This window comes from Lactuca sativa, chromosome 1, assembly GCF_002870075.4.
Source record: "Lactuca sativa cultivar Salinas chromosome 1, Lsat_Salinas_v11, whole genome shotgun sequence".
NCBI classification, from domain to species: domain Eukaryota; kingdom Viridiplantae; phylum Streptophyta; class Magnoliopsida; order Asterales; family Asteraceae; genus Lactuca; species Lactuca sativa.
Window position 1 is genome coordinate 44,354,690 of NC_056623.2, and position 12,979 is coordinate 44,367,668.

The window sequence follows — 12,979 nt, forward strand, 5'->3', positions numbered from 1 at the left end:
ACATTGGTTTATCAAAACTTTATATAAAAATATTTAGAAAATTGAATTTTTTACCTAATTTTTTCATTTAACTTTATGATAAAAATAAGATATGATTAAGTCAAGTCTCGATCAATTTTAGAATAAATGAACGTAAACCTAATTTTAATTTTGTAGGTTATTATAGAAAGTATATAATTTAAAACGTTATTTTTATTCAAAGATTAACATGAATCTTCATATAATTGAAACCCAACAAGACGCACATGGAAATGAATTTGAAACTGCCACGTTGACTTGTTAAACCCACCTCGCGCCTGGTGGATGTGGAGATGAAGGTGGAGGTGAGTTTGACTGACCCAATTCCTACCCAAAACTTACGTAAAAGAAAAAGATTATGTCTGTTTAAATATAAAATTAAATAATAAATTTCAATACAAAAATTCTCAAATTTAAAATTGTGCTCCATTTGGCGTTAATTCGGAAGACCTATTTGTTTAATTAGTTTTATGAAACAAGAATTTAGGGGAAGAGTAGAGAAAAGGGTCGCTCCGTAATATACTGTCTAAAGCGTGTTCTTGATTGATTTGATTTCAGAACAACACAGAAAAAAGGAAAGGGGTTTGTTTTCTCCTTCGCTTGAACCCTTGTTATAATCGCTAAGATCTCACTCGAATTACTAGCTGGCATTCTTTGATCTCGTCGATTTCGCATCTGGGTTTGCTTCCATTTTTGATTTCGTGTAGAAATCTCGTGATTTTAAGGTACGCTTTTGGTTTCCACCTCGTGTTCCTGTGATTAACGATTTGGGGCTTCTTTAATTCGTTTTCACGCAAATGGGTATTGGAAATTATGTTCAATTAATGAGTGGGTTTTGTTTAATTATTACATGAATAATGCATATTCCTTTCCTGATTCTTTCTTTTCTTTAGCTGAAACTTTTTTTTTCTCTTCAATTTTTTTATATGTTACCGACTATGATCTTCCAGTTCGAAATTTGCTTTTAGTTACATTAATTGTTACTATTAATTCAGTTATGTGATGAGGTTTTGAACCCGATCCTTTCCCCCAAATTCATGTTATCATATTTCTCTATCACTACTGAATTACTATGTTTTTGTTAAATTCAAACTGTAGTAATGCAAAAGAACTTTGTTTCCGATCAATGCTTCCTGTTTATCCATATGTAGACCCAAAACCAGAAAACCCTTCTTGTATAATTCATATTCTATTATTCCGACTACCATTACTCAAATCACCAATCGTTCGTTTTCAGTTTGATCAATGGAACCTTATTTTTGCAGGATTTGTCTCTTGATCTTGGCGTTCTTCTAACTCTAACACACACTTACTCACAACTCTGTCCTTTGAATTATACTTCTGGTTCACATATCTAAAACCCCAAGGCTCTTTCTGGATGTACTTTCTCCAACTGTTGTAAAAAACCTTACAAAATGGCTCATGGTAGAATACGCGCAAAGATAAAAAGAAGCAGTCTATACACATTCGGATGCCTACGCCCCCCTCAAGAAGCACCAGATGAGCCTCACCAGTTTCGTGGGCCCGGTTTTTCTAGACAAGTATGTTGTAACCAGCCTCAAATACACCAAAAGAAACCCCTCAAATACTGCTCAAATTACATCTCAACCACAAAATACAATGTCATCACCTTCTTACCAAAAGCCCTATTTGAACAATTTCGTCGTGTAGCCAACGTATACTTTCTTCTAGCTGCAGCTCTATCACTCACACCCGTGTCACCATTCTCACCCTACAGCATGATTGCACCATTAGCATTTGTAATCGGGCTAAGTATGGCTAAAGAAGCTGTTGAAAATTGGCATAGGTTCATGCAGGACATGAAGGTCAATATGAGGAAAGTCAACGTTCATAGTGGTGAGGGTGTCTTTGCTTTAAAACCATGGATGAACATTCGTGTTGGAGATGTTGTAAAAGTTGAAAAAGATCAGTTTTTTCCTTCGGATTTACTTTTACTATCTTCTAGTTATGAGGATGGGATTTGTTACGTTGAAACTATGAATTTAGATGGGGAGACGAATTTGAAAGTTAAAAGATCTTTAGAAGTGACATTAAGTCTAGATGATGATGCAAGTTTCAAAGATTTCAGGGGGACAATCAAATGTGAAGACCCAAATCCAAATCTTTACACTTTTGTTGGGAATCTTGAATACGAAAGACAAATTTACCCTCTCGATCCTAGTCAGATTTTACTCCGTGACTCAAAGCTTCGTAACACGGGTCATGTATACGGGGTTGTGATATTTTCAGGACACGATAGCAAAGTTATGCAAAACGCGACGAAATCGCCCTCGAAAAGAAGCACAATCGAAAAACAAATGGACAAGATTATATATGTCCTTTTTACCCTTCTTGTTTTGATTTCTTTAATAAGTTCAACGGGTTTTGCTATCAAAACAAAAACACAAATGCCAAGCTGGTGGTACTTACAAGCACCCGATGAAGAAGGGTTATTCGATCCGAATCATGCAGCTGCTTCGGGTTTCTATCATCTTGTCACAGCATTGATTCTATACGGGTATTTGATTCCAATTTCACTTTATGTTTCCATAGAGCTTGTGAAGGTTTTGCAAGCTTTGTTTATCAATCAAGATATACACATGTATGATGAAGAAACCGGGACCCCTGCTCAAGCAAGAACATCGAATTTGAATGAGGAGTTGGGAATGGTGGACACGATTTTATCGGATAAAACCGGGACGCTGACGTGTAATCAAATGGATTTTTTGAAGTGTTCGATTGGTGGGACCGGTTATGGGATGAGGTCTAGTGAAGTTGAGCTGGCGGCTGCTAGCCAGATGGCGATGGATCTTGAAGGAAACGGTCAAACCGGAGGTCAAAACGGGTCGGAAATCGAGATGGAAACTACTACTACACCTAAAGAACAAAGCTCTCAAATGTGTATAAAAGGGTTTAGCTTTGAGGATAGTCGTCTCATGAATGGGAATTGGTTGAGAGAACCCAATTCCGAAGTTCTTTTGTTGTTTTTCCGGATTCTTGCTCTTTGTCACACTGCGATTCCGGAGTTGAATGAGGAAACTGGGAGTTATAGCTATGAAGCGGAATCACCGGATGAAGGGGCTTTTCTTGTTGCTGCAAGAGAGTTTGGATTTGAATTTTGTAAAAGAACTCAGTCTAGTATATTTGTTCGTGAGAGGTATCAATCTTCTCAAGAACCTATTGAAAGGTATGAAATATGAATTAGATTATTACTATTTTAACAGTATAGTATTTGTAATTTAGTTTAACCATCTTTCCTGATTGTAATTTTTTACAGAGAGTTCAAACTTTTGAATCTTTTGGATTTTACAAGCAAAAGAAAACGGATGTCGGTTATTGTTCAGGATGAGACTGGAGAGATTTTTTTACTATGTAAAGGCGCAGATAGGTCAGTAATCAGTACGTTATGTATATGTATATGTATATGTATATGTATATGTATGTATGTATGTGTGTGTGGTGTCTTATAGGTTGATTTTTGCAGTATTATATTTGATCGATTATCGAAAAATGGAAGAACATTTGAGGAGGCAACCACAAAGCATTTAAATGATTATGGAGAAGCGGGATTAAGAACACTAGCACTTGCCTACAAAACAATTGAAAAATCTGAATATTTAGCATGGAATGATGAATTTATGAAAGCAAAAACTTCAATTGGAGGTGATAGGGATGCGATGCTTGAACTTGTGTCTGACATGATGGAAAAAGATTTAATTCTTGTTGGTGCAACTGCTGTGGAGGATAAACTGCAGCCAGGGGTATTATTGTCTTTTCATGAAAACTACTTTCTTCTATTATCGCTATCTTTCTATTGTTCTTTTAGTTTACTTTGTCTTTTCTATTGTGTAGGTGCCTCAATGTATCGATAAATTGGCACAAGCAGGACTTAAGCTGTGGGTTCTAACAGGCGATAAAATGGAAACTGCAATCAACATAGGGTAAGAATTTGTTATAAGAATTTGTAAAATTACTTACCTGTCCCTGACTTCAAACAACTGGTTAAATATTAACATCTCTCAAATGCTTGCAGGTTTGCATGCAGTTTGCTTCGGCAGGGGATGAGGCAGATATGCATATCGATGAATGTCGACATGTTTAGCCAAGATTCCAAGAAGGTACGTGTTATAATATTGAAGGGTATTTTAGACATTTTGATTTTGACAAATAATGAAACATTTTTACTTAAAATTACATAGGCTGTGAAGGATAACATTGCAACACAAATCACAAAAGCTTCTCAAATGATCAAGCTTGAAATAGATCCACACGCTGCATTTGCGTTGATTATCGATGGAAAGACACTAACTTATGCTTTGGAGGATGATATAAAGCATCAGTTTTTGAATTTAGCCGTTGATTGTGCTTCTGTTATATGTTGTCGCGTCTCCCCTAAGCAAAAAGCAATGGTAAATTTTTTTCGCTCTCTTTGTTACACAGTACAAGACATGACATGACAGAACAGGTTGTACTGCATCTGACTTGTAATGGGACAAAAAAGTTTTACATTTTGACAAACCCAAAAAGGTGATATAAGGTGTGGTAGGTACTTGCTTTTGTCTATGCAAAAAGACGAAAATTCCCTTTTTGTCCTTATTATCAAAAATAGTACTAGAAAGACATGACATGACAGAACAGGTTGTACTGCATTTATGTTGACCAGGTTACAAGATTGGTCAAAGAAGGGACCGGGAAAACGACGTTAGCAATTGGAGACGGTGCAAATGACGTCGGAATGATTCAAGAAGCGGACATCGGAGTCGGAATCAGTGGGGTCGAGGGAATGCAGGTCCGCAATACACAAACAAGCTTCTTTTTAATTAAATATGAATCTTATGAAAGAGAATCACAGTTTTATAAACCTTTTTTTTGTTTGTATATGCAGGCTGTGATGGCTAGCGACTTTTCCATTGCACAGTTTCGGTTTCTTGAAAGGCTTCTAGTAGTACACGGTCACTGGTGCTATAAAAGAATCGCACAAATGGTAACCTACTTTTTTAATCCCGTATAAATACGACATATTTTTAACAAAATTCTTTTTAAAAAACAGATTTGCTATTTTTTCTACAAAAACATCGCGTTTGGACTCACGCTTTTCTACTTCGAGGCATTCACCGGTTTCTCAGGGCAATCGGTTTATGATGATTGGTACATGCTACTCTTCAATGTCGTCCTCACATCACTTCCCGTAATCGCCCTCGGTGTTTTCGAACAAGACGTTTCTTCCGAAATCTGCTTACAGGTAACGCATCAAAATGACTAAAATACCCTTTTTCGTTTTTATTTACATTTACACACAACTCATTGGCATTGCAGTTTCCAGCATTGTATCAACAAGGACCACGAAACCTGTTTTTCGACTGGTACAGAATCTTCGGGTGGATGGGAAATGGGCTTTACTGTTCCTTAATCGTCTTCTTCCTCAACATCATCATCTTCTATGACCAAGCTTTCCGGGCAGGCGGGCAGACAGCCGACATGACCGTGGTGGGGACCGCCATGTTCACGTGCGTGATCTATGCGGTCAACTGCCAGATCGCCCTCACAATGTCACACTTCACTTGGATACAACATTTCCTAATCGGTTTCAGTATCATCGCGTGGTATGTGTTCTTGATTCTATACGGGATGATGTCTCCGGAACTTTCTGGAAACGCGTATAAGATCTTTGTGGAAGCGCTTGCACCCGCCCCGATATTTTGGTTGAGTACATTGTTGGTGACAGTTGCGTGTAATCTTCCGTATTTGGCTCACATTTCGTTTCAAAGATCGTTTAATCCGATGGATCATCATGTGATTCAAGAGATTAAATATTATAAAAAAGACGTTGAAGATCGACATATGTGGACTAGGGAAAGATCCAAAGCTAGACAAGAAACAAAGATCGGGTTTTCGGCTAGAGTGGATGCAAAGATTAGACATTTGAGACAAATGTTGCAGAAGAAATCGTCTGTGTTGAGTCCTCGGGTTGCTTTGGCAGCTACAAGGGAGTAATCAATCTTCTTTTTTTTTTTTTTTGGGTTTTTGGGGTGAGGTTTCTTGAAAATGTTTATAATTATGTGTAGGGTTTCTTTGTTCATCATTTGTTGTTTTTGGGGAATTACTGGTTTTTTTATTCATTCTTGATATATGGAGAAAGTATAGTGGCATTTGTATGTAGATGGGTTGTTTTGTAGACAGTGGAAAATGGTCAATGTCTACATGTGTTGACTTTTACAAGTGCAGTGTTTTTGTAGTCAATGTGATTCACTTACCATATATACAAATGTGTATGTGTATGCTAAACAAAATAATTTTAGGCTTTTTGCGACAAAGTGTGGTTAAAAAAGAACCAGATTATTTGAGTAAACCACAAAGCACACATGTTTATGTTTATGTTCTTATGAACACGTGTATTTTGTTTGATCAGAAAACTTGATTTTGTTTTGATTAAGCCCCAAAAGTTTAGGAGAAAAAAAGGATGCATATGGCAATAGTTACAAGCCTTATAAAAGCATTATACAAGTTTTAGCAAAATGACTAGCACACAATATGAAAGATTCACCGCTTATGGGTTGTGAAAAGTTGGTCAACACTCGACCAGAACAAGTTATGGTTGTTTTTGAAAAGGACAAAAGTCTCTTCCCTTTTTGTTGGCCACTTTGGAAGGAATGGGCCTTGTATCGTGTTCTGGACCTTTCGTAAGCATGCATATTGAATCTAAAGTAAATTGGTGTCAGTAAAGAGTACTCCAAACAATGTAATGTGATATGGGCAAAAGAGTTACTTTGATAAGATTTAATCTTTATTTTTGTTCTTTCTGTTGTTAAAAGTGTAGTTCCGATTGGGTTTCAAAAGTCAAAAAGGGCTATGGTTAGTTATTCTTTATGGAAATTTGTCTACAAATTTCAGTAGAAAGCTCCAAGAACAAGGAGGAGGTGTAGAAGTAGAAAACCTTCCGAGAGTTTAGTTTTTTTTTTTTTTTTAAATAATAATTACATGATTAAAAAGGAGGAAACACTATTTATATAGTTAATTAAATGAAGTGTTTTATAAAAGCATTATACAAAGTAGCACCATACAAAGAGTAATCACCTCATCCTGATGTCATGGGCTTGAAATGTTAGTCAACAAGTTATGGTTCTTTTTGAAAAGGATGATGGGACATGGGATTGGGAGTGATGAATTGATTACTGTCAAATTGGACTTTGAGGCGTATCTCTTCCCTTTTTGTTGGCCACTTTGCAAGGAATCGGCTTAATTTGTACAACGGTTTTGATGGATTGAAACATGCATCGTGAACGTGAAGTTTTTGGAGTCATTACTAAGTACTCCAACCAAATAATGTGATTTAGACAAAAGGGTTGTGGTAAGGAGGTGTCATTTCTCTCTGTTAGTTATTCATTCAGGTGTATAGAACTATTGGTAGTCTACAAGATATTTACTACTTATAATGTAGCTAGTCCATGAGATATATGGAAATCACTCTCTAATTGTTATGTACTAGTCTAAAAGCGAATGAATCAATTATTAAATTATAGGGAGAATTTCATATATGCCCTTCTTAAACATCAAAATATCATATTTACCCAACTTAATTTTTAAATATCATATTTACCCATCATAAAATTTCTAAATATCATATTTACCCTTCATATAATTTTAAAATATCATATATGTCCTTTTTAAACATCAAAATATCATATATGCCCTTCTTAAATATCAAAATATCTTATATGCACTTTTTAAACATCAAAACATTAATGTTAATATCTAATATCTACAACATGTTAATAATCAACAACAACAGAAACTAAACAATCAAAACATACATTCCATAGAAATGGTTGAAGATGAATCTTTTTATCTATCAAGAGGCCGACATTCCAACAATTTGGAAGTTCACATTCAATTATCATAGACGTAAGGATAATATTGTTTAATTTCTTAATTATTATACTAATTCAAAGGTATAAAAAATGATTATAAAATATTAAAAACATTATAATTTTTTTTTTGGGCAAATATGATATTTTGAAGGTTTATGAAGGGTAAATATGATATTAAGAAATTAAACCGGACAAATATGATATTTTGAAGTTTAAGAGGGGCATATATGAAATTCTCCCTAAATTATATAGTATCACCAAATTACAAGTGACAAACTGTTGAAAATCAAACTAATAAACGCGTAAGGAAACCGACAAATAATATTGAGAATTATATGTCAATTAGTTGCGAATAATAGATCCAATTATTATTAATATGTTTACCAAGTTTCGTCCATAAACCAGGTCTATCCTTCTCGATTAGATCTGATTATAAGAAAGGTAGAAGAAGACTCTCATGTTGTGGGATGAAATTAAACGCAAGACAGAAAAGTAAAACCGACATGTCGATGGCTGATCTTGAACTTGAAATAACTGCAAGGATCGGACATTCAAGAGCAAAACTCTAATTGATTTGGATCTAGGTTTTTCTCAAGTTATACATGCATAATAATTTTCCAAAGCAAAACCCTAATCTAGCATACATATTTTCAAAATCAATAACTAAACCAAAGTTAGAATAATACCTTTTCTTTGTTGATTGGTTGATCTTGACATTCAAGAGCTCAGTGCCTCGATTGTTGCACCTCTAATGGAGTCACAAACACCACAAGCAATGGATGAACACGAGAGTGAGGATGAAGGCTTATTGAAATTGGCTAGGGATCTCTTAGAAGCATAGGGAGCCGAATTCTATAAGCCATGGGTCTATTTATACTTGTGGTTGCTAGGGTTTTTGGTGGAAATCCTAATTTGACTGCTTAAGCCTTAAGCAACCCATGGACACCTTCTAGAATACTCCTTGGACGAATTCTCTATGGGCTTCCCATAGAATTCGTCCAACCTTATTCCAAGGTGATCCATCGGCCCAACTGTAACTATCAGTGATTTGCAATGTCAGTCCCCGTTCTTTTAATCAGACTCTTTTGATCACTAAATTAATTCCAAATTAATTTCTGATCAATACTAATTAAATAATATGATTTCTAGTTAATATATTAATAAATCATTTATCAACCTCTTTCTCATAATTCATCCTGTCAAGTTGCTATGGTGAAGGCAGCCCAAAAGGACCATGTTACTATCGAGTCAAGTATATACCAATTATATTTATGGGCTTAGACACCTAATTCAACAGTCTCCCACTTGGATAAGTCTAATAACTATAACTGCAAGTACGACTTCAAAATCCGATTAACAATCATAGCTCTCAAAAACCGTTGTCGAACTCTGACCTAGTCAATGACACGTCGTTTAGATAAGGGATCATATAATCCTCCTTTCTGCAAGATATCATGTGGAAAAAGACATGGAACATAATCATTCTCAATGTCCAACAGTTTGTTTCCCAACTTCTGATTTGTTTGACATAGAACTTAATTGAACACATCAATTCAGTCCTGACCGGGCCCGACACATAAGTCAACAAAAAGTCATCGATGGGCCCAAGATATCGCTTTTACCCTCTTAGGATAAAAGGAACAGATAAACTTTGACTTATGTTTGTACTATTTACTCGTTAAATTGCACACAACAACACGTTTTATAACATCAAGTTACTGATGCGTTTACGCATTATCAATGCACAACCAACTCGTACAAAACAACTCATATATCTCGGTTTAAAGATTATACGATATTATCGTCTCACAATCACTCGTGATAGATTCCATAATGTGATTCAAATGAGCGTGGGTTTAATCCAATACTCAAATCTTATTTCAAGAGCACTCATGAACGTTGCAGCAAACTTTTGCTATGTCTAAACACTTAAACAATGTACAAACCAATTCTTGACAGTCTAACCTCATAACTTACTCCCAAAGTATAATTGACTGTAGATAATTTGAATAATCTAATTTTTCTGGAAGTAAAACATGCAAAAGTGAAACAATAGTAAACAATTGACACAAGATAGTAAACTTTACTCATAAATAAATCTCCATTACTTAATCATCAAATGTCAATTACATTTATCTATTGCAAGTTTCTAAACACTAATCTAATCACTAAAACTAATATTGTCCTTCAGACCAATGGTCCTCGCATGTTGTAAGTGCTTAACCCTGCTCAGACCCTTTGTGAGGGGATCTGTTGCGTTCTCCTCTGATGATACCCTCATGACTACGAGGAGTCCCTCTTCTACCCGATGTCTGATGAAGTGGTATTTTCTGTCGATATGTATGGATCTACCATGATCCCTTGGTTCCTTGGTTAAGACAACCACTACTTCGTTATCACATAAAATCTCCATAGGCTCCTTTATGGTTGGTACAACTCTAAGGTCTCCAATGAAGTTCTTCAACCATATTGCCTCCTTCGATGCTTCGCTCGTTGCTATGTACTCTGATTCGCATGTTGAATCAGCCACGGGGTCCTGCTTGGAACTTTTCCAAGTAATCGCTCCTCCATTTATGGTAAATACCCAGCCCGACTGAGAGCGGAAGCTATCTCTATCGGTCTGAAAGTTGGCGTCACTGTACCATGTAACTCTCAATTCATCACTCACGCCAAGTGTAAGGACCCAGTCCTTAGTCCTTTGCAGGTACTTAAGAATGTTCTTAACTGTTGTCCAATGTGCCCTACCCGGGTTCCCTTGATATCGGCTAACCATGCTCAAGCAAAAGCCACATCAGGGCGAGTACACATAATAGCGTACATGATCGAGCCAACGGCGGAAGCATATGGTACTCGACTCATTTCCTCTATCTCGACATCAGTACTCGGACTCTAAGTCTTACTCAACTTGGTATTGCTTTGGATTGGAAGTTCCCCTTTCTTGGAATTCTCCATGCTAAAACGTTTCAGCACCTTGTCCAAGTAAGTACTTTGACTAAGTCCTATTAGTCTCCTACTTTTGTTACTTAATATCCTTATCCCCAAAATATAAGCAACTTCCCCAAGATCCTTCAAGGCGAAACACTTCCCAGGCCAAGACTTAACCTCCTGCAAGGTCGGAATGTCGTTTCCTATGAGCAGTATGTCATCAACATACAAAACTAGAAAGCTAACTATACTCTCACTAGCCTTGACATACACACAAGACTCATCTTCGCTTCTAGAAAATCCAAACTCTTTGACTTTCTCATCGAAACAAAGATTCCATCTACGAGACGCTTGTTTTAATCCATAAATGGATTTCTCAAGCTTGCATGCTCTATTGGGGTATTTAGCATTTACAAAACCTTCTGGCTGACATATGTAAACATCTTCAGCCAACTTCCCGTTAAGGAAAGCAGTTTTGACATCCATTTGCCAAATTTCATAATCATGAAATGCATCGATAGCTAACATAACCCTAATAGACTTGATCTTGGCCACTGGTGAGAAAGTCTCATCATAGTCAACCCCCGGGGTTTGAGTAAAGCCCTTCGCAACCAATCGTGCCTTGAACATATGCACTTTCTGTTGGATTAGTGTCTAAGGTTGTAACTATATCTGGTAAGTACTTGACCCGATTGTGCATGGTCCTTTTGGGTTGCCTTCACCATAGCAACTTGACATGGTGATTTATACAGAGAGAAGAGATATTATTAATATATTATAAGAATAATATGTTAAAGGAATAATAATATTATTTGATTAATATAAGTCATAAATTAATTAAAAATTAATTTGGTGACTTAAAGAGATTAATTGAATAAAGGGGCATAAACTGTCAAATGTGTGATAGTTGTATTTTGAGCTAAGAATCCTTATGGATATGGGGTGGACAATTTTAGGGATATAGATCACCTAGAAATTGTCCAAAGGCTTATCTAGAATGATCTTTGGATTGCTTTGAGGCTAAGTTATCCAATTAGGGTTTAAGGTGAAACCCTAGGAGCTCACACTATAAATAGACCCATAGGGTTGGAGAAATCGGCTATTGTATGTTTGAAGATACCCTGGAGCCGATTTCTCACCCCTCTCCTTCTCTCAAATCATCTTCTTGCTAGTTGGTGTTTGTAAGCCATTAGAGGAGTGACATTTGTGACTCTAAGCTCCAAGAAGAAGAAGGTTTTCAAGCAAGTAACTCAAGGTATTATTCTAGATCTGTTTTCATATGTTTTGATTGTTAGGTTACATTAGATCTAGCCATGAAAGTCTTGGATATATTGCATGTTCAATTAGAGAAACCTAGATCCAAGCTATAGGGTTTTCATGTGCACATAGGAAAGTTCTTATTGCTCAAACCCATCAGTGGTATTAGATCCTTGATTGGTTTCAATTGAATGTGATGCTTAACTGTTTTGCTTGCTGAAAATCGTTTTTCTTCACCTCTGTCCGACCTAACTCGGCAAGTCAGTGTTTGGACTCGGCGAGTTGGCCCTACTCGGCGAGTCCAAAGCTTGACTCGGTGAGTCCGAGCGTCAGACAGAGGATAATTCTGGATTTTGTTGCTGTTTTGTCTTGGATTGATACCTAAATCGTTTTATTATGTAAAAATCCGAATTTTAACCTAATTTAATGATTATCCTTGACATAACAATAGATAATTTCAAATCTTTTGAATATTGATTATTTTTATGATAAATATGGACTATTTAAGATTATTTGGTAATTATCTAGTGACTAAAATTGGATTAGGTCAAATATAGATAATTATGAAATTAATTGTTTAATTTGAATTATTTGTTATTTGATCCCTATTGTTTTGAAAAAGTTCAAATTTATCCCGAAGTTTTGAAATTTGAATTTTGTGATTAATAGTTTAATTTAGAAGTATTTAAATTTCAACCCCTAGAGTTTTACAAGTTTAAAATTCAACCCTATACTATTATATTATTAAAAGCTTAATAAATATATAAGTAAAATTAAATTTCTAGTCTTACCGTTAGTAGGCCTCATTCACGAAGCCGGTCTATAAGGTGGGTATAAGGTTGCTGCCTATAAAATGGCGCTTAATGGGTGTACACTCACACCCACCGTTTGCTTGACTGGTGGAGGGTCGT

The 12,979-nt window shown here is 36.0% G+C and overlaps 1 protein-coding gene across 1 annotated transcript; it reads left to right on the forward strand.

The window, feature by feature from the left end:
• The first annotated feature begins 224 nt into the window (after positions 1–224).
• On the forward strand, positions 225–6,237 carry LOC111878809 (probable phospholipid-transporting ATPase 4). The gene is made up of 12 exons (XM_023875301.2): positions 225–323; positions 577–743; positions 1,284–3,205; positions 3,296–3,406; positions 3,503–3,779; positions 3,871–3,959; positions 4,052–4,136; positions 4,218–4,427; positions 4,682–4,807; positions 4,904–5,002; positions 5,069–5,260; positions 5,335–6,237. The coding sequence occupies exons 3-12, from the start codon at positions 1,434–1,436 to the stop codon at positions 6,010–6,012; spliced, it is 3,639 nt and encodes a 1,212-aa protein (XP_023731069.1). The 5' UTR covers positions 225–323; positions 577–743; positions 1,284–1,433; the 3' UTR covers positions 6,013–6,237.
• The last annotated feature ends 6,742 nt before the right edge of the window (positions 6,238–12,979 follow it).